This window comes from Chelonoidis abingdonii, chromosome 3 (genome assembly GCF_003597395.2).
Source record: "Chelonoidis abingdonii isolate Lonesome George chromosome 3, CheloAbing_2.0, whole genome shotgun sequence".
Classification (NCBI taxonomy): Eukaryota; Metazoa; Chordata; order Testudines; family Testudinidae; genus Chelonoidis; species Chelonoidis abingdonii.
The window spans coordinates 212,356,124-212,378,899 of NC_133771.1; the positions used below are offsets into that span (position 1 = coordinate 212,356,124).

General features: G+C 45.1%; 1 protein-coding gene across 3 annotated transcripts in view; it reads left to right on the plus strand.

The window, feature by feature from the left end:
• The window catches only part of SLC24A3 (solute carrier family 24 member 3), a 357,605-nt gene that overhangs the window by 277,120 nt on the left and 57,709 nt on the right, over positions 1-22,776 (plus strand). For all 3 annotated transcript variants that reach the window (XM_032795892.2, XM_032795894.2, XM_032795893.2), the window contains exons 7-8: positions 10,589-10,663; positions 21,133-21,158. In XM_032795892.2, coding sequence (XP_032651783.1) covers positions 10,589-10,663; positions 21,133-21,158 — 101 coding nt within the window. The remainder of the gene's footprint in view (positions 1-10,588; positions 10,664-21,132; positions 21,159-22,776) is intronic.

Sequence of the window (22,776 nt, forward strand, 5' to 3'; positions counted from 1 at the left end):
TTCATTCCTCATGGCAACACTGGCCAGCAATTAATCTTTTGACTTCCATCACTATGAAATCTTATTACAATATCCATGGACTGATTATCAGTTTCCATCAAGGATTTGAAGAAACATGACTGCCAGACATGCCCCTGGGCCCAGAAAGCCATCTTCCACAGGGAGCTCCCTCTAGCTTTAAAGGGACTTCTCTGGCTCCTAGAATAGCTCACACAAATCAGAAGTAACATGCAAGGAGATTCCCAATTTATATCTTGCCACAGCTAATTAAAGAGACTGATACTGTGTGTGCTCCCTGCAAATTGCAGGGCTTCGGAATGCTTGTAAATTACCATGGAGAGCAAGCAATATGTCAGGCAGCACAGAAAGCATTTAGAACCGGATCTCGGCCTCCAGCTGTGTGGCACAGACGCAATTTCACTGACTGCTCCGGTGCAATTCAGACTGGAAAGGTAAAAGTGCAAAGAATGATCCCATCCTCTATGTTTCTGAGGTTCCTTTAGATCATTGTAATGCTTATTACGGGCTTATTAAGAGTACTGAACAGCTGAGGTAGCCATTCTAGCTCGCCCTCTTGCGTTTCCTGTAGCCACTTCAGGGTGGATGTGTGGCACGATGGAGATCCAGCAGCAGCAAACATTTCATTGTATCCCTTTCTGAACCTCTCTAGTACACTTTCCTTCATCTTCCCTTAAGAACCTGTTTGTTGATGCAATTACCTTTATATTTTCGCCTGCTATTAGCGGCGTGGAAGCGGCTTGAATCTGGAATTTGTGTAAAAGAGCTATTCCATCATGAACAGTGGGAAAATATTATTATTATTATTTTATTTATTAAACATGTATAGTCCAGCAGTGCCTAGAGGACAACCAGATCACAGCCCCTTTATGTTAGACACTGTACAAATCTATAGTAAATGATAAGACACAAGTGGGCTGAGATGGGGATTGTGGGAGGTGGAATAACGTTCTTAGCCAGAATCAGAAGCTGTAATCAGCACCCACCTGCTATCCAATGGCATCTACTGGAATCAACCACTGTTCATTTCACCACGTGGCAAGCTTTCTCTTGGTCATTTTCCTTTTATGTTTACAGCCGCTTCTGCATGCACTAGATCTCAGCTAGGGGAGCCCAGTAAAACTAAGAGTTCTCTCTCAACTTGCTTTCATTCTTTCTCCTCCTACAAAAGGAAAATGTTAGCAGACTTCAAGACATTGTCCCTATAGGGGCTCTGCATCAGGATGTGCATGTGCCCGTTCACTCTTGATCAGAGATTTTGTCAGCAGTGTCCAATGCGTTTGAGGTCTTGACAGCAATAATCAAAACTAGGAGAGTCTTGACACAGTCTGGATGTAGTGTCTTCCTTTCTTGCTAATTAGTTCCTTTCTCTCCTCCCCTGCACATGCTGTCTGTTGCCTTGTGAGTATTTCTTTCCTGTATTGTAGTGTTCTTTTCAACGACTGAGCAGTCTAAAGCAGTGATACTCACACAGAGGCTTGCGAGCTACAGGTGACTCTTTAATGTGTCCGCTGCGACTCTTTCAAGCACATATTAAAACACCATGTGATTTCATTATTAACCAGTCTAAATTATTAACCAGTCAGGATGTGTTTAGTATGTTATTAACCAATTGTAGTTGATAAAATAATAATACTTGGTCAGTCATTTTGCTATGAGAATTTTATACATATAATTTTATATAATTTCCCCTGTCATACTGTTTAAAAGCAAATACATAGTACTATAGTAAATGAAACAATGAATTCACACTGCAATGGGTCTTTTGGGTAATGTTGATCACTAATTTCGCTTCTGAACCCCTGATGTCTGAGTATCACTGGTCTAAAAGGATCAAGATAAATAATTACGTTTTACACACAAGAAAAGAAAAAAAATGGCATTTCCTGTTTTCCTTTTTCTAGAGTGTTTTCCTCTCCACGTCATTTCTATCCCTACTCTCACTGTTGCTCGCCAAAGATTTCTTCACCGAGGGACACGTGGTCATGCTGAGCCAGATATGGGTTTCAGGAGCATTTGCAATCAGTCCCCATAAGGCAACTTTTCCATGCTGCATGGACTGACAACTTGATGCTTATATTGCTTTGGTTACTATGGTTGCAGTGCACAACCTAAATGGCAACACCAAGAATTAAGTTGTCTCTTGGATACATTAAGATGTATGTGTCAGCGTGTGAAAGGTTTAAAAATGTAACTAACAGCCCTTCACATTTTCCACAGTAACTCTTAAGGGATTGACCGTAAAGAGACAAGGAGAGTGATATATTTTTAACTGAGCAATCTGTAATGTCATAGTTACAGTTCAGCTGAACCCTATAATGAAATTCTTTATCTCACAGAGAAATATAGGGCCAGAGTCTCTCCCCCATCCCAGTCCCATTGCACTGCTCCAGCAGCACAAAGGAGACTGAATTTGGCCATATATGGCCTGCTGAGAATTTGCCTGGGGGGTTCTCATCAGACATAAATCTGCTGTAACCTATGCCATCCCCACCCCCAACCCAGATGGAGGGGAATCTCGGCTTTACTTTGCAATAGCAGCATAGATGTGCCATGACCTATGTGAAACATGAACTCCTCGTACAAACCCAATTCCTTTTATAGGTCCCACTCAACCTGGCATCAGAAGCCAAGTTCCTTCCAGCTCTTAAAGCATCTCTAGTCTGCCATTGGGTACATGTTTGTAATCCCATCTGAGATCATAGGGTTGTTCAGGTGTGATGCAGGGCAGAATCTGACCATCTGTGGGATAGCCCGGCTGTATATGAAGGTCGATTTTGACCTTCAGGATTGTTATTACATATAATGATCCATGAGTCAGAAAAAAGCCAGCTTGAATTTCAGATTCCAATCTGAGATGGACCCATGAAGCTTACAGAAGGAGTTCACAGAAAAATCTATGTGAATCAGCTGATACAGGGTATTATCCCTGTATAGTGATCATTCATTAAATGGAGGTTCCGTGGCAACAAACAAATTTCTTTACTTGGGAAATGATAGAAATGTTACAACATCTCTAAGTAACGCGAATGATTATAGGGGTAAAATGTCAAGGCCTGATTCTGCCCTCCCTTCCCCCAGCACACGGGATGATATATAGCATTATAAGGACAAATTTAAATAGAATAAATGTAATTTTATAAAACACTTGTAAAAATGAAAAAACAAAATCAAATGAGGGAGCCCAAGAAAAAAGACTATCTAGGAGCCTAAATTTGGATTGAGAAGCATACCTCTAGGCACCTAAATTTGAGTAGTTCGATCATAACCTACAGACGTGCATAGAGAGAGACTCTCAACTGGGATAAATCTAATCTGACCCACCGATCGCGTGGGCCTGATTCTCATTTCAAATAAATGTTCTTTCCACGGCTCTGGCAGTGTAAAGCGATGTTAATTTGAGCATGAATTACACTTACACCTACTTAAAAAGTCACAGTGTAAAGAGGCCTTAAAGTATGACATTTCAGACGATTTGTTTTGCTAGCCCTCTGGAAAATGCCAGTAATGAAAGGGTTAATACCGGAGATCTGTGAGGAACTGTTTTCCTTCAGTGTTCTGAAACGGGACCCTTTGTACAGATAACGTGGAATGAAAATGAAGCTACTGTTGATTTGATTGAATTCTTGCACAAACATGACTTGAGGATGTGGCAGGAACACGTATTTATAAAGATAAAGCCAGATCCTCCGTTGGTGTAAATTGGTCCAGCTCCATTGACTTCATCAGAGCAGTGCTGATGTACACCGGCGGAGGATCTGGCCCAGAATGTTTGAAGTGCACTGGGGAAATAGAAAATAGAGATTTGAGGAGACAGTTCAGCTGTGGAGACGTCCTAGGGCTGCGGAAAAAATAGAGCATAGTTTAGCAAATTATAGATGTTACAGCCCCATGACAGCTTTTAATCTGCCCTTTTGAGACTATTAGCTAATGAAGTCAAGGACTGAATTACTCAGTGGCCTTTCTCTTCTACAGTCCTAGTTTGTGTCTAAATTGGCCCACAGTGACCCAAATTCCTTCTGATTTCTGTGGCTTTGAAAGTTATTGAATGAGAGGAACTATGCAGCAATCCTGTTTTATCCTCTGTTGAACATGTATTGCATGTCCTTTTATTCTTAAGTCTTGTCTTCACGGCACTGCTAGCTTGAGGTATAACTTGAGTGCCACCCTTAATGCAACTCCTGCCCACACCGTGAAATCTCTAGCTCAAGGGAGATTGTGTGTTAGACTTAAGTAGCTGGCCCGTGGGGGACAAGGGCAGGGTTTGAAGCTCAAATGCCGCTGATGCTGGAATTAATAATACAGAGGGGACAGCTGCAATGGGCTGCTAATATATAAGGCTATAAGAAAATCACAGGCCATGAGTCCAGTGCAGAAGCAGCAAATTTTAACACTCACTGCAACTGTCAAATCACGCTGCAACTCTTTTGAAATGCCACTTGCAAATTTGCCCCAGCCACCTCTCCATCCCTGCCCATTGGGGGCAGGGATGGAGGAGAGTGGGCCTGGGGACCCGTGTTGGTTAGGGCAAGGATCTCCAGGGGCTCACTCCACTCAGTACTCCAGCTCTGTTGGCCTCGCACTTTGTCCAGTTGTAGTTCTGCCTCTGTCACGTGGCACGGGCCCAGCCTGCTGAGCAGCAGTGATTCCTACACAACCTTGAGGACTTTGCCTTCCATAGCTGCCTGGCCACATTGCAGGATGGGCTCGGGGAGGGCCAGGTGGGGGTTGGGGCATGTGCCTCTCACAGAACACAGGGTTATGCCAGCCCCACACAGGGCCTTCAGCAGTCTGAGCTGGGGCCAGCTCTAAGATGGGGGGCCTCAGCCCCACCCCACCCCATTGACTGGAGAAATGGGAGGATAGCCAGCCCCTGTTGGAAGGTAAAGGACCCAATCTCTAGTCAGTTACAAAACAAGTGTTTAGGTCCTGCACCCTCCCCCACACATACAGCACCTCAAACCACAACTTTAACAAACAGTGGCAGCAACTTTTGAACCAAAATATCACAACTTTATGACAGCCTTATCAATAACACAAACGCTATGTGGGTATATCTACATCACAGTGTAAGGTGTGATTGCAGCACAGATAGGCCTACCCATGCTAGCTTGAATCTAGCCAGCAGCGGTAACAGTAGCAGTGAAGATGTGACGGCACAGAATTCAGCGCAGGCTCACAATCTGTGAATGCTCAGGGCAAAAGAACACAGATTGGGTGTAGGTTGCAGTTACAAGGCCCCTTTATACTTCCTGAATTCGTGTAAATCAGAATCATGGCCGACATCTTCCAGAACATTCCTTGGGCCAGCAGGCTGCAAAATGCGCTGTGTTCTAAGGGTTAATGGTTGACAATGTGGGCACACAGTTACATTTCAGTCTTCTGTGACAAGAAGGGTTTTTACAGATAATGAAAAGTGAAAATGAAGTTTCTTTTGGTTTGATTGAATTCTTGAAGAAACATGACTCGGGGATATGGATGAAAACCATATTTTGTTAAGGGAATGTCTGACGTACCCTCTAGAAATTGAAAATAAGGTTTAAGGAGACAGATTAGTTATGGGGTTGTGGAAAATATAGTCATAGTTAAACTTTAGTGATTGAAGAAGTTAACAACTGTATGAGCGTTTGTCATTCACCCCATCACTGCTCTTAGTTAAGAAAGTCAAGAACTAAATTAGCCTTCTGTCTTCATGGATCATGGTTGTCTCTCATGTATACATTTTAGTAATGTGTGTTCATTGTGTCCTGTACACAGAATCGTCACCTCTCACAACTTTATTCATATTTTTAAGACCAGAAGAGAGCATTAGAAAGGTGGTGCCTCACCCGGAAGTGGGCAGGCAGAAAGCAGGACCATGTCCATGGAGTGAAGATTTCCTCTAACAATGTCTATCAGAATTACCCCTGTGCTTGTACAGCGATGGCCCCACCTCCATCACAGACCTGTGTCTTATGGCACCATGTGGCCTTCGGAAGTTCAAAGAATCCATTCTCGCAGTTCTAAAATTGAATGCAACCACTTGAATGCAGTGGTCCCCATTTAAAGTCAACGTTTGCCAGCAATGACCACAGAGCGAGACAGGGAAATACTGCAGTGTGAAATAACTGTTGACAAATGTTGCTTTTTTCATGGCAGCCATTGTGCATGCATATTGCAGAGTTTTCCTAAGGAGACCTCGCAACAGAGCATTTGTACTTCCTAGTCTTTATCTTGTGTTAGAGGTTTAAATAACCATCCAGTACATGTCCAAAGCTCAGGAGAATGGATGAACTATGAAAGCTAAAATACTAATAGCTCAGTCAAAAATGTGAGAGCCTAGTGTTATAGGGATCATTCCACTGATTTTTGCCTTTGGACTGTAATTCTGATTGTGACAGAGTTATGCTGTTTTAAATGTAAGCCTTGCAAAAAGGAGATTCTGAGTATAAGACTTGGTAGTATATCTGATCTTTCCCCAAGTGTGTTTGTCCAGTGTGACCTAGCTAAAGAAAGGCTTTTCTGTTTCTGAGAAATATTATAAAAATATTTTCAATGACCTTGCACACAGTTTGAAAATGTGTGTGTTGCTCAAGAATTGAATCTTAAATTCAACCACCTTCTAAGGTAAGTAATCCCTGTTCTAAGAACTTGATCTAGATATTTCCAGATTAACTCATTCAGTTGTTATTGTGTTGATATCATCTCATAACTTCTGAGTTGTTATGCTTCATTAGATCACCTAGTCTGATCACCTGTATAACACAGGCCAGAGAATTTCACCCAGTTACCCCTTCACTGAGTGTGATGATTTGTCTGACTGTTAAAAATGTGTGCCTTGTTTCTAATTGGAATTTATCTAGCTTTAATGTTTTACATGTCTTCTAATTTAACTCTGTAGCCAGGTACTTTGCAGACTTAATTAGGTTTAATTCAGAGACCGAGGCAGTTAGCGACAAGCTAATATCCCTGCAAACTTAGCTCCCAATTCTGCAACCTGCTCTCTGATGGAAAACAAACTGCTGCATCTCATGGAGCTCCACTGAAATCAGTGAGATTCTATGTAGTCTGTATCTGTAGCAAATTTTCACTGTTACTCTATCCTATATACTAATATGGAGCACCTATAGATATTGTATACTGTGTTCATTTCATATACATGACTTTATTATCAGCAAATCATTGGTGGATGATATGACATTGGGAAGCATTGTCAATACAGAGGAGGATCAGAATATTATACAGGAATAGCTGGATGACCTTGAAGACCAGAGTCATAGAAATGAGATGAAATTCAATACTAAGGTCATGCACTTAAGATCTAATAATAAAAATTTCTCCCACAAGCTGGGGCAACAGAGGAGAAGACAGACCTAGCTGTGTTGGCGGAACACAGGATTACCATGAGCCACCAACATGATACAATGGTGGAAAAGGCAAATATGATCCTAGGATGTATCAGGCAAGGCATTTCCAGTAGAGATACAGAAGTACTAATGCCATTGTACATGGCACTGGTAAGATCTCAACTGGAATGCTGTGTACAGCTCTGGTTACCCACGTTCAGGAGAAATGAATTCAAAGAAAAAGGTACAGAAGAGCTACTAGGATGACCAGAGGAATGGAGAGTTGATCTGATGAGACTGGAAAAAATGGCTCGTTTAACCTAGCAAAAAGAAGGCTGATGGGGGGGGAAATATGATTGCTCTCTGTAAACACTACGGAAGGTGAGAGCTATTTAAGCTAAAAAAAAATGTTGGCACAAGAACAAATAGACCAGGGACAAATTGAGGCTGAAAATTAGAAGAAGGTTTCTACCCATCAGAGGGATGAGGTTCTAGAACAGCCTCCTAATAGGAGTTGTGGGGGCAACAACTTAATTCGTTTTAAGAGCGAGCTAGACCAATTTATGGATGTGATTGTATGTCCTGATTGCTTGTGATGATAGGTGACAGGGTGCAACAGCCCTCGGTCTCACTTCCAGTTTACACCTTCTGTTCCTGAAAGCTCATGTTTAAGGGTTTCAGCCAGACTCCTGGAGGGGTCAAGATGGAATTCCTCCCCACAGACATACAATGTACTCTGGATTGGGTCTCCTTCCTCTGAATCATTAGAGATGGCCATGTTGGAGACGGGACCTGGACAGGGCCAGTGCTGTGAGGTGGCACCATGCATTCTGTCCCTAGGGTACTTGGCTGGCTGGTTCTCGCTCACATGCTCAGAGTCTAAGTGGTTGTTATGTGTGGGGTCAGGAAGGAATTTCCCCCTGTGTTAGGTTGGCAGTGACCTTGAGGGTGAGGGGGAGGTTTCACCTTCCTTTGCAGCCAGGGGTGTAAATCACTTGTCAAGATTATCTGGATGTATCTCATTCAGTCAGCTCCCTGCCACTGAGGGGACCTCGGGCATTGGTGCAAGATAGTCCCTCGTATTCTCTGCCTGTGGCACATGATAGTGTAGTCTTCTTTGGGCTGTAACAGTTTGGTCTAATTTTGGTTGTTGAGTGGTGGTGGCCTGTGATATACAGGAGGTCAGACTAAATCATCTGGTGTTCCATTTGGCCTTAAACTCTGACTTTCATGACTTCTGTTTTCCTGTCCTACTCAAAGTCATAATACACAGTCCTACGAGAGTCTACTTAACTATCTAAGTGTATAGGAAAAGTCATCTTCATATTATATGATACTACTTGCATATGTGACCATACAATTCAAGACTAAATAGTATGAGATATGCACGAAGGGGCAGAGTTAAGGTTATGTTACTTTAGCATTTCCTGATTTTTCAGTGCTTAACTTTGCGACCATAACACAGTATTTTGTGTGAGATTTCCTACTTTTTTTTTTGAGAGAGAGAGGAGTAATAAAAAAGTAGAAAAAAAATAAGAGAGTTTCACTGTCCAGGACTTCAAACTCTGTTGGTTTGCAAAAGTTTGTGAAGAGTGGTTGTGATTTTCAAAGTGTCTAAATGACTTTTAGAAGCACAGTTCAGATTGACTGCCATTGATAGTTGTGCTCCTGAATCCCATTGACTTTTTCTGTGCCTTGTGTGCCTAAATCACTTGCACCCTTTTGAAAATCCCATCCAGAGTGTGTAACTAGTTGACTGTTTTGCACCAATCGTGTGTGTCTGAAGGTGTTTGGCAACACACCACCAAAATGCCCAGCATGGTGCATTTTCAAAGATCTACAAAAGGCAGCTCCTCTCCACACTGCATTAGGAGCTGTGCTGCATCTCAGATGCATTGGAGCAAAACTCCTTTTGTGGGCTCTTCACAAAATGACATGTAACCTTCCTCACAGGTCTCTTTTGAAGTTAAATTATTGTTGGTGAATACTTGGAGATCCTAGGGTGGGAGGTACTTTCTGTACAGTGTTGGTCTGCATTTCTCAATCCATGGATCACCACCCAAAATTGGGGTGGGGAGGCAGAACATTTCAAAAGGTTCACGCGATGGCTCCGGTCCTGCCGGATTAGCTGGGCTCAGCTCCCTACTCTGGATGTTGCCTTCTGCAGGGTTACAGCACCACTCAGATATGGCCCAACCATCCCTTAGTCAAGAAGATGCGGGGCTAGGGGGCTGGATCAAACTTGAGTGAGTGGCACTGTCACAACTGTGGCACCAGGTCACAACTGTGCTCACACAGATTTGGCCCAGCTGCCCCCTCCCACGCAAGGGAGTTCAAGACCAAATCTAAGCAGCACCTGCAACCACAGAGGTTGCAACACCCAGAGTGAGGAGCCGAGCCCAACCAGCCCTACAGGACTGGAACTGCAGGAGCTGCTGCTGTGGGGAGACTGCAGGGTGGGATCTACAACAAAGACCCCCGGGCCTCCCGCTGCGCCCCCTGGGGCCAGGACCCAACACCCCACCTCCAGCCTATTTACTGACTTGCAGCAGGCCCTCAAAGGGTCCTGACCCCGAAAAGGTGGAGAAGCTCTCGTGTAAATGGCTCTGCAGGCTGGGAGGCAGCAGAGAACCAGGGCCCCCTGCATCCTCCCAGTTTTCTATCTGTATGCCTTCCATTTAAAATAAAGGGGAAAGTATGCTTTCCCCTTTAAAATCGGGATATTGTGTGGTGCTGAGCCCGTCACACAGGATGCCGAAAGCTCTCTCAGGGGGCTTGCAAAGTTTTTAACAGACAATCAATACCTCAAAGGATTGGACACTCAATCCTTCTACCACCCACCCGTCTTACAGGACTCTAGAACTGTGACTTTCTCCTAACCAAACGATTTGGGCCCAAGTTCTGCCTTCAGTTACAGCTATTAAAAAACCTGCTGATGCACAGGGATGATTAGACCTGCCTAGAAGTAACTGAGAGCAGAATGTGACCCTGGATAAGCAATGCAAGTACTTTCCATTACCATGACTTTGCCACCTTTAGGTGCCAGAGATTCAGTCTCACCTCTGGCCTTTTTGTGCCTCTGGACAGCACTCTCAGAAACGCAATGCATTCCTAAACTTGGATTTCCCTTGTCACATGTTAATGTATGGGGCCAGCTTGCACTATGAAATGACAGTTCATCCTTTGACACAGAGAACTTGTGATGAGGAGAGCTTGGCTCACTCCTTTTTGCATATTTTTCTCAGGTGATTGCACTGTCATGGTGGAGTCTGCTGCGAGATTCAACCTACTACACACTGTCTGTTGTTGCACTCATTGTGGTAAGTTTTTGAAGGTTATTATGATGGTGCTTCTGCTCAGGAAACCTAAGTGTCTCCTATGGTCCTCATCAGGATTGTCACTGGGGTCAGATTAAGACATAGGCACTATAATCTTGTGCCCTGGCTCCAGGAGTCATGTCACACCAAACGTCTTTTTAAAAAAAAAAAAAAAAAAAAAAGCTGCTTCTAGCCTTCCTGGTTGCAGAGGAAAGCTTAAAAATGCAACACAGGTGTAATTGATACAGCAGTGCTCACTTGAGTCTGTAGAGAGCATGAAACAATAGCTCTGAGAGGAGTGAACAGCCCTATTCATCTCAATGGGGTGGTAACTCTGAAACCCACAGTACATCTATACTGCAGCTGGGAGAGCGCCTCCTAGCCCGGGTAGACAGGCTTGTGTTAGTGGGGCTTACATTAGCCCACTGAAAATTGCTGCGTGGATGTTGTGGCACCAGTGGAGGCTCGGGCTTGCCACCCAAGCTCGGACCCCTCATTCCCCCAGAAATGCACGAGCACAGGTCCCACTAGCACAAGTCGGTCTACCCAAGCTGGGAAGCTTGCTTCCCACTGCAGTGTAGACATACTCCCACAGCTTGGGCCTCCGGTCAGGCCATGGAGTGGGTGCTTAGTCCTGATTTGTTTCCCTGTGTGGGGAGAGGATGGAAGGATCAGTGCATTTCCTACCTCAAATTTGAGTCATCCCCCCCCTCCCCCATCCCCTTGGTCCTCTGGCTCTGCTACCAGAAAGCCCTCCATACTCAAGAAGGGACATGATTTGCCCCTGTGGGAAGGAAATCAATTCATGAATACAAAACGTTACTATGCGTCATATACATGCACACAGACTCATGGGATTTAGTGGGTACTAGTGCCAAACCCTACTGGTGAGGTTGCAAGATGGTTTCATTGATAACACCTTGTGACCAATCGTTATAATTCACCAAAATATTTAGCAGTTGTGAAAATCAGGCCACTTATATAGCACCCTAACCATGGATTTAGAAGCCAATGGCCTGGTTATCAGCTGTGCTCCCTGTTCAGCTTCCATCATGTGCTGTGGGAAGTGTAGGTGCTCAGAATGGCTGAAAATCAGACCACAAATGGAAACAATGCTAGCATAAGAATTGTAATGTAAAAACGACAGCAGTTAAATGGCATATTTTCATCCAAACTCGCACAAAGTCAGGAAATGCAAAAGCTACATTTCCCAGAGCAAAGCTGCGTGTTGCATAAATGTTGTTTTCATCTATACATTACTGTTGTCTTGGATATGTTACCTAACATAAACGATTCTCTACTAAACAGGGGAAAGGGAGAGTGAAATCTTCTTGTGTTCACTTTAATACATTTGTAAAGTCAAGTCGTGGTGAGAAGATGAACGGTTGCAATTCCAGAATTTGTGTGACTGTAACTAGGCAACATTAAAGTTTCCTGGCTGTAATTTGCCGTTAGCATGTGCGTGCCTGCATACTGGGTACATATTCCATGTGCATAGCTAGTCCCTCCCCCTGAGACTTCCAGCAAAGAGTTTGCCTCAACTTGTTTGTGCTTTGTAATCTCAACACTGCAAGGTCAGCCTTCTGCAATGTATGAAAAATAGCTTGTCTTCAATCTAATTCATACCTCCACACCCAGGCAAGAATAAAAGCAATGTAATTGACAGCAATGATGTGTGAAACCAACAAAGGCTGCTTTGTTACTTCCAGGGCTTGACAATAATGAAGCACAAGAAAGTGGCTTTTTGAACAATAAACTAACAACTCCATATATTGTAAAAAATTATCTCCCAAAGGCAGAAAGGCACATATGCAACATCCCAGCCATTTCATTTATTTATTTGTTTATTTTTTATCCAAAGGAAGCGTGGCTATCAAAAGCCGCTTTGCATCTAACCTCATAGTGTTTAGATTTTGTGTTTCATTTGCAGAACAGCTGCAAATCAGTCAGGGGAAGGGGTGGGGGTTTTTTTTTTGGTTTTTTTTTAAACTTTCCAGTGATCTTTCTGCTCACACGGCTTGGCAGCTTTATTTTTGGATGCTTCTCGGCATTCTAACAGTGGCCTCATACAATCATACCTTTTTGTGTCATATCTAGCATATTTCTTAAACTAGGTATATAGCAAGAAACTACACTATGAAATTAGGTCGAATTTATAGAAGTCAATTTTTTAGAAATCAATTTTATACAGTCGATTGTGTGGGTGTCCACACTTGAGACCATTAAGACCATTAACTCGGCAGAGTGCGTCCACAGTACCGAGGCTAGCATCGACTTCTGGAGCATTGCACTGTGGGTAGCTATGCTACAGTTCTTGCAGTCTTTGCCGTCCACTGGAATTCTGGGTTGAGAGCCCAATGTCTGATGGGTCAAAAACATTGTCACGGGTGGTTCTGTGTACATGTCGTCAGGCCCCCACTCCCTTCCTTCCTCCATGAAAGCAACAGCAGACTATCATTTCGAGCCTTTTTTTCTGGGTTACCCATGCAGATGCCATACCACGGCAAGCATGGAGTCTGCTAAGCTTACCGTCACCATACGTCTCCTGGGTGCTGGCAGACATGGGACTGCATTGCTGCACAGCAGTAGCTCATTGCCTTTTGGCAGCCGGCAGTGCATTACAACTGGTAGCCATTGTCGTCGTCTCCTGGGTGCTCTTTTAGCCGACCTCGTGAGGTCGGTCAGCGGTGCCTGGGCAGACATGGCTGCTCCTGGCAGACCCTGGTGAGGTCTGTCAGGGGCGCCTGGACATAAATGGGAGTGACTCCAGGTCATTCTCTTTTTAAGTTTCATCTCATGGAGACGTACTGCACTGTCTTCTGATGAGCAGCCAGGAGATGACGATGGCTAACAGTCGTACTGCACTGTCTGCTGCCAGCCTAAGATGTATAAGAGAGATGGAGTGGATCAAAACAAGGAAGAGACCAGATTTGTTTTGGATTCATTTGTATTAATTTGCTCCTCCCTCCCTCCCTCTGAATAATGAGGGGAGAGCTAGCTCAGTGGTTTGAGCATTGGCTTGCTAAACCTAGGGTTTTGCGTTCAATCCCTGAGGGGGCCATTCTGCGTGACAGTGGTGTGTGTTTTTCCTTGATTCAAACCCACCCCCTTTGTTGATTTTAATTCCCTGTAAGCCAACCCTATAAGCCATGTCATCAGTCACCTCCTCTCCATCAGAGCAACAGCAGACAATCGTTTTGCGCCTTTTTTCAGCGCAGACGCTATAGGACGGCAAGCATGGAACCCGCTCAGATCACCACGGCAATTATGAGCCCTGTAAACACCACATGCATTATCCTGCAATATATGCAGAACCAGAACCTGCAAAAGCAAAACCAAGTGAGGAGGCAATGGCAGTGCGGTGACGAGAGTGATGAGGACATGGACACAGACGTCTCTCAAAGTACGGACCCCGGCAATGTGGACATCATGGTGTTAATGGGGCAGGTTCATGATGTGGAATGCCGATTCTGGGCCCGGGAAACAAGCACAGACGGGTGGGACCACATAGTGTTGCATTTCTGGGACGATTCCCAGTGGCTGCGAAACTTTCGCATGCTTAAGGGCACTTTCATGGCACTTTGTGACTTGCTTTCCCCTGCCCTGAAGCACAAGAATACCAGGAAGAGAGCAGCCCTCACAGTTCACAAGTGAGTGGCAATAGCCCTGTGGAAGCTTGCAATGCCAGACAGGTATCAGTCAGTTGGGCATCAGTTTGGAGTGGGCAAATCTATTGTGGGGGCTGCTGTGATCCAAGTAGCCAATGCAATCAAAGAGCTGCTGCTATCAAGGGTAGTGACTCTATGGGAAATGTGCAGGTCAGAGTGGATGGCTTTGCTGCAATGGGGAGTCCCTAACTGTGGTGGGGCGATAGATGGAACCCATATCCCTATCTTGGCACTGGAGCACCAGGGCAGCAAGTACATCAACCGAAAGGGGTGCTTTTCAATGGCGCTGCAGGCACTGGTGGATCACAAGGGACGTTTCGCCAACATCAAAGTGGGATGGCCGGGAAAGGTACATGACACTCGCATCTTCAGGAACTCTGGTCTGTTTCAAAAGCTGCAGCAAGGGACTTTCTTCCCAGACCAGAAAATAACTGTTGGGGATGTTGAAATGCCTATAGTTATCCTTGGGCACCCAGCGTACCCTTTAATGCCATGGCTCATGAAGCCATACACAGGCAGCCTGGACAATAGTCAGGAGCTGTTCAGCTATAGGCTGAGCAAGTGCAGAATGGTGGTAGAATGTGCATTTGAATATTTAAAAGCACGCTGGCGCAGTTTACTAACTTGGATAAACCTCAGTGAAATCAATATTCCCATTGTTATTACTCCTTGCTGTGTGCTTCACAATATCTGTGAGAGTAAGGGGGAGACATTTATGGCGGGGTGGGAAGTTGAGGCAAATCACCTGGCGGCTGATTGCACACAGCCAGACACCAGGGCGGTTAGCAGAGTACAGGAGAGTGTGGTGCACATAAGAGAAGCTTTGAAAACCAGTTTCATGACTGGCCAGGCTACGGTGTGAACGTTCTGTTTGTTTCTCCTTGATGACACCCCCCCCATGGTTCTCTCTACTTCCCAGTAAGCTAGCCACCCTCTCCTCTCTGCTTCAATCACCGCTTGCGGAGGCAATAAACTCATTGTTGCTTCATATTCATGCATTCTTTCTTAATTCATCACACAAATAGGGGGATAACTGCCACCCGGGAGGGGTGCGGGAGGAGAGAAGCACCAGGCGGGGTGGGGAAGGAGGGAAGGACAAGGCCACACTGCACTTTAAAACTTATTGAATGCCAGTTTTCTGTTGCTTGAGCAATCTTCTGGGGTGGAATGGTTGGGTGCCCAGAGGCCCCCCACCACATTCTTGGGCGTCTGGGTGAGGAGGCTATGGAACTTGGAGAGGAGGGCAGTTGGTTACAGAGGGGCTGTAGCAGCGGTCTGTACTCACGCTGCCTTTCCTGAACCTTAACCATACGCCGGAGCATATCAGTTTGTTCCTCCAGTAGCCTCAGCATTGCCTGTTGCCTTCTGTCTGCAGGCTGACGCCACCTATCATCTTCAGCCCACCACTTATTATCTTCAGCCCGTCACCTGTCCTCACATTCATATTGTGCTTTCCTGGACTCTGACATTGTCTGCCTCCACGCATTCTGCTGGGCCCTTTCAGTGTGGGAGGACTGCATGAGCTCAGAGAACATTTCATCGCAAGTGCATTTTTTCTGCCTTCTAATCTTCGCTAGCCTCTGGGAAGAAGAAGATACTGTGAGCACTGAAACATTTGCAGCTGGTAGAGGAAAAAAAGAGAGAGTGATACTTAAAAAGACACATTTTAGAGAACAGTGGATAGACTCTCTCATGGTAAACCTTGCTGTTAACATTACAGAGCACATGTGCATTCGATACGAGGTCGCATTTTGCTTCTTTTGGAGTATGCTGGTTTGGTGTGAGATCACTCACGCAGGGCAGGGCAAGAATTTGGCTCGCAAGCAGCCATGGTAAGACACTGTCTTTTGGCTTCTTTAACCTTCATAACATGTGGGAATGGTTTCAAACAGCAGTGCCCTGATTTCCCATACCAAGCAGCCATTTGGTTGGCCATTTAAAATGGATTGGCAATTTAAAAGGAGGGGCTGCGGTTTTTGGGTTAACGTGCAGCACAAACCCAACTAACCCCCCCACACACCCAGTTCTCTGGGATGATTGCTTCACGCCTCCCTCCACTGCGTGGCTAACAGCGGGGAACGTTTCTGTTCAACCACAGGCAAACAGCCCAGCAGGAATGGGCATCTTTGAATGTCCCATTAATAAAATCACCCTATTTCAACCAGATGACCAGGAATGATATCACTCTCGTGAGGAGAACACAAAGAGATAAAGAACAGATGTTGTTTGAATGCCAGCAAACACTGGGACCATACGCTGTGTTATGCAATGATTCCAGACTACATACTGCTGGCCTGGCGTGGTAAAGTGTCCTACCATGGAGAATGGAATATGGCTGCCCTCCCCAGAAGCATTTTGCAAAGGCTTTGGGAGACATCCAGGAGAGCTTTATGGAGATGTCCCTGGAGGATTTCCGCTCCATCCCCAGACACATTAACAGACTTTCCAGTAGCTGTACTGGCCGCGAATGCCAGGGCAAATCAATCATTAAACACACTTGCTTTTAAACCATGTATAATATTTACAAAGGTACACTCACCAGAAGTCCCTTGTCTGCCTGACACATCCAGGAGGCAGCCTTGGGTTGGTTCATGGGGTACTGTCTCCAGGGTGAGAAACAGTTCCTGGCTTCTTTGCTTGCTTACTGTGAACTATCTTCAACCTCCTCCTCCTCATCTTCCATGTCCCCAAAACCCGCATCCCTGTTGCGTGCTACTCCATTGACAGAGTCAAAGCACAGGATTGGAGTCGTCGTGGCTGCACCCCCTAGAATGGCATGCAGCTCATCATAGAAGCGACATGTCTGGGACTCTGACCCCGGAGTGGCCGTTTGTCTCTCTGTTTTTTGTGTAGGTCTTCCACTCAGCTCCTTAAGTTCACGCGCACGCTGCAGGTCCTCCGTTATTAGCCTCTGTCTATGCCCGTGGAGATTTTTCAAATGTTTGGGCATTTTCGATCTTTTGAAACAGAGTATCTGATAGCACGGGATTCATCTCCCCATACAGAGATCAGATCCCGTCCCGCCCGTCGGTCCATGCTGGAGCTCTTTTGCAATTCTGGGGACTCCATCATGCGTCACTTCTGCTGATGAGTCTGCATCAACCGCATATGCCACGGCTGGCAAACAGCGAAATGAGATCAAAAGTTCGGGGGCCTTTTCCTGTCTACTTAGCCAGTGGCATCTGAGTGAGAGCACTGTCCAGAGTGGTCACAATGGAGCACGCTGGATAGCTTCTGGAGCCAGTACCGTCGAATTGCAACTACACTATCCCACACTACCCCAAATTTGACCCAGCAAGATCGATTTCAGCCTAATCCTCTCGTCGCGGGATGAGTACAGAAATCGATTTTAGAGAGCCCTTTAGTCGAAAAAAACAGTAGTTCATTTGACAGGTGCAGGGTTAAATCGATCGTAACTCTGCTAAATTTGACCTAAACTCATAGTGTAGACCAGGACTCGACAGATCATTTAACAGAACTCTCTGGTACCTTAAACAATATATTATTTTCTTTCTGGCTTCTTCTCTCTTCCTTCACGAATATCTTCCATAGAGGGCTATTCTTCATGGCTACAAACTACAAAAGTCTGTTCTTGGGATTTCACTTCAAAGGACTAGGACATTATCATCCTTCCTGGGCCTCAGGGTTAAATTCTGTACCTTTGCCAGAGTCAAGCCTGATCCTTGGCAGCTCCTTGCTATCAATAGGGCATGTCAATTACCATTTGTTAAATGCATGTAAAGGGGAATAGGGATCGGGAGAAGGAAAATAGTTAAATATTTGACATCTGCTTGACAGTTTCTCTAGTGGCATTAAAAGCCTTGTTAGGTCTGTGATAGACCCAGCCATTGGGAAAGCCGAGTATAGAAGGGAGATATACTGCCCACTGGATTAACAGTTTCTGTTCCCTGAGTGACCAGAGCAGGGCTTGCTCCAGGCTAATGAGAACACTGACTCCAATAAACCTGCTAGAGTCAGGTGAGGCTGTTAAGCACCTGACTCTAATACGGCCCCTCTGAGCTAGAAAAGGGCTCACTCAGGCAGGCCAGAGGAGAGAAGTGCGTGGAAGAACTGGGAGCAAGAGGCATGCAAGAAGCTGAGAGTGAGTAGGCATACTGCCTGGGGCTGAAAGTGCTAAGCGTTAGCAGACATCAGGAGGAAGGTACAGTGGTGAGGACAAAGAAGGTGTTGGGAGGAGGCCATGAGGAAGTAGCCCAGGGAGTTGTAGCTGTCACGCAACTGTACCAGGAGGCACTCTAGACAACTGCAGTCCACAGAGCCCTGGGCTGGAACCCAGAGTAGAGGGCGGGCCTGGATTGCCTGCAAACCTCCCAACTCCTGATCAAACACAGGAAGAATTGACCTGGACTGTGGCTTCTACCAGAGGGGAAGGTAGAGACTGGCTGTTTCCTGACCCACAGGGTGAATCTGTGAGGCAAGCAAATCTGCCAATAAGTGCAGGACCCACCAAGGTAGAGGAGGAACTTTGTCACAGGTCAAACAGAGTCAGATTTCAGAGGTAGCACTTGTTTGGTTCTTAAAATACATAGCCTGCCTTCCTCCCCTCTAAGACCCCACTTCTACCTAGAGACAACCACCTGACAAAGAATACACCATCACCTTAACTCTGCCCCACAAGGGATGCTGGCTTTCCAGACCCCCATACCTCAGAAGCGAGTGGGTGCTGCCCCAGAACTATATCAAAGGGATGCCCACTGTTCTGTGCTGATGGGTGAAGGGAAAAAGGGGATGTCCTGCTAGGTAGCTTAATTTTTCATTTCTTTGCTTTTGAGGTTTTGCATCAGGTTAGTTACACATGCAGCTTGTAACTTTGAGGATCTGGGCCACTGTCAAAGTTGTTAGGCCAAAACATGTGGCCCACGGCTTATTTTCATTTTTATTCACAAAGATGAGTGTGCGTGCTTGCGTGTCCTGTCACACCAAAACATCGTAGCCTGAAACTGTTGTTGCCACATACAACCCTGGTGAGTAGAGCAATAACCTGTGGTGTGCATGATATATCACAGCCACGTTATCGTCTGATAACCAATGTTACTGGCGTACATTACAAAGAAAGAGAGGTTTGCTCTTTACAGAGTGTGCAGGCTAAGGGGGTGTTTCACTGGGGTTTCCCTTTCCCTTGGTGGTTCTCTGGTACCATAATAGTGCTTTTTCATGATGGTGTTTTCCTAATGAAACCGTTTCTCTTCATGTTGTGTAGAGATGAGGGCAAATAAAGAGCCATGAAGCTTTAGAATGGCTGAGCAAAAGTTTCCCCCATCTAATAAAAGTTGAAACCAAGTACAACACACAGTCATTTCCTGGGATGTCAAGTTGTAGAGTGGCTATGGACTGAGGCTGCAGGCCACATGGCCCAGAGAAGTACAGCTCTGGCATTGACATGGTGGCATGTTGGCACTCAGCTATTCTGGGAGGATGCCCTGGTCCCAGGTTACTGTAAGCATGTCACCTACGCAGTGCCGGACTTGACAGGGTCACATTCTAACAACAGCCGTGGTCTGACATTGAGCCAAAGGGAAAAAACCGTGGGGCCTCTTTCCTAGCTGTCAGGTATGTTACACGATATGACTTTTTGGCAGAACAGGAACGGTGGATGACGCCAAGGGATGGAGAAAGCAGGCAATTTGGCAGAAGACTTCAGGATAAGCAACCCAAGGAAGCCCAGCTATCTTCCTGACGTGTTGCCACAGCATCTTGTCATGGCGCATTACAAAGTGATACTGTTCCACTGGCTGAAAACGATTTTGAAATGAGGCCTGTGGTTGAGGGTGACAGTGAGGAATCAGCAGGGAAGCCAGTAAATTGCTGATATCCATTTAAAGTAAGAGTGCATGGAAAGACTGCCACCACTGACTATTACCAGCATGATATCCAGTGGCCCTTTCATTCTCCTCTCCCATCTCCGAGAGGCCCTGTTGGAAATAAGCTATGGAACATGAGGGCCATCTAGTGGTGACTAGAAAAAGCTAACCTTTAAGTTTCTACTTTAAAAAGTGAAGCCAAGTGTAAATTGACAAAAGTCAGATGTAACAACTTTTGTGACAGATGTTATTGTTACTCAGAAAGATCCAACACTTGGAGACAGACATGTTCCCTGCCCCAGAAGGTTTTGTGGGGTGTTATTGTGAGGCCTGATTTTCACCAGTGTTTTGAGTTGAGTTAGAATAGTAGGTGCTCAGCTAGGGTGACCAGATGTCCTGATTTTTGGGTCTTTTTCTTATATAGGCTCCTATTATCTCCCACCCCCTGTCCTGATTTTTCACACTTGCTGTCTGGTCACCCTATGCTCAGCACCTATGAAAATCAGGCCCTGGGCCAGATTCTTAGCTGGGATAAAACACACGTAGCTTCACTAACTTCATTGGTATGATGCTGATTTACACCAGCTGAGGATCTACACTCCCAGTGGTACATGTTTATCACATGATTTGCATGGGACACCCTGTTTCCCACATAACATCATGTGCTTTACCGCCATTAAATCACTCACAATCTTTGGACACTTGCTCTGAATGCACCTTTTGTACAAAAATCTCAGAGCACTTGGGTAAGACTCTCATCCCCATTCTACTGATGGGACAGACTGGCGGATGGAGCAGATAAATGAGCCCAAGAAAACAGCACCCGCGTGGTACCTAGGTCTCATGCTTCCGTCTCTCGCTCTGATCACTAGATGATGCTGCCTCTCCTTGCCATGTGTTCAGGTAACAGGGTATATTTTCAGCTCTAATGTACGCTGTCGCATTTCATGGATAACGTGCCTTTTTTTAATTTCCTCCACAGTTTATTTATGATGAAATTGTTTCTTGGTAAGTGTATCCAGCTGTCACTTTCTGATTATGTTGCATGACCTGAAAAATCAGGGTGGGGAATGCTTAAGTTCTTCAGAGCAATTCAGGCACCAATTTCCTGCTCAGCAGGAAACCCAATTAGCAGGTGGACAGGCATAACTCATTTTTTAAGCTAGGGAGGAATGCCCGGGAGAGGTTCATTGAGAGCATCCCCTGATGCAAGGAGGCAGCAGTGTCGGTCTGCAACCCTCTGTCCACCCACATACACTCCCCCAGAGGGCAGTGGTGTCTATGTGGGCAAACTGGCAATACAGCATGGCCCTTAGTCAGAGATCTGCTGCCAGGGTGAGGTCAGAGCAACTGGGAAGGGGCAGTGAAAGCCAGAGGAGAAATGCCATGAAACATGAGCATTAGAAATGTCTTCCAAAATGTCTTCCCTGAGTTTGTCCAAACATTTGAACTTTTAAAAAGAAATTGAATGGTAGAAAAGTATCTTTGTAATGGTGTTAAACATAAAACGACCTGAGATAGCATTAAAGGGGCACTGTCCAGTTAAAAATTGTATATTAAAATGAATGCATTTACCTGTGTTATTAATAACACCACAGCTTAGTAAAGGTGAAAATAGAAAAATCTAATTTACTTTCAGCTGTTTACTCTGTTTACTGCCTGTCTCTCAGATCGGACAGTGACATTAGTCAGTTTAACTTTTTGCTCAGAGTCAGTTAAACTTCATTTTCAGGTATTCTATAATGTTTGGGTTACGAACGTTGCAGGGAGTTGGGGAGGGGGGGTTAATTTGTTCCCCCTGAGATGTTTACTTTAAATTTAATTGAGACATTTCCAGTTTTGCAGAGGTTTTTTCTTTTCTTTTCTTTTTAAACTAAAATTAAATTTGAGGGCAAATTAGACTTAACTGCTTCCTTTTAATGAAATACGTCAACGGGGAAGCAGAGCACTGGACTGTCAGAAACAAGGAAAATGAATTAAAATGGTCACTGTTAAATCTGAGAGATCAAAAAGCCACACCTCAGCTTAAAAGAAAATGAACAATGAGTCTTATTGTGGAGATCTGTGGTGATGCTTATTGCTGGGGCTAGTGATTTGTCACAGTAAACTATACAAATGTAAGGGTCTGGTTAGAGGGGTAGGGGGAAAACTTCATAGTGAGAAGTATCAAAAGCCGTGGGCTGTCTAATTTTAATACTAATGTCCTTCATTCTGTAGTAGAAACGGCAACAAAAATCATTTCATAACATTTAACTAGCAGTTTAAATCATGCAAAGCTGCTTGTCCAGTGCCTGCTGGGTCAGCTGTGTAGCCGCAGCCACAGCATGGAGAGAGAGCTGGAAAGAACTGGTGCTACCTCTTGTTCAGTCTCTTCTCAGCAGCAGTAGCACTCTTAAACCAGCTCTGGGAGCTCAATAGGCCTGATTCGCCATTTGCTTTGCACCATGTGTCAACATTCACCCTGTGCAAAGTGGACATAAAATATCTCCACCTGCTCCACTGCACCCCATGCCCCAGACTGCCCTTCCCGAAATGTCCAAGTTGCTTAGTGGTTGCAGAGCTACAATTTTTTTTTAAGTTGATTTTGATTTTTTTGCCAAGCAGGGTCAGAGTAGGAGTTAGAATC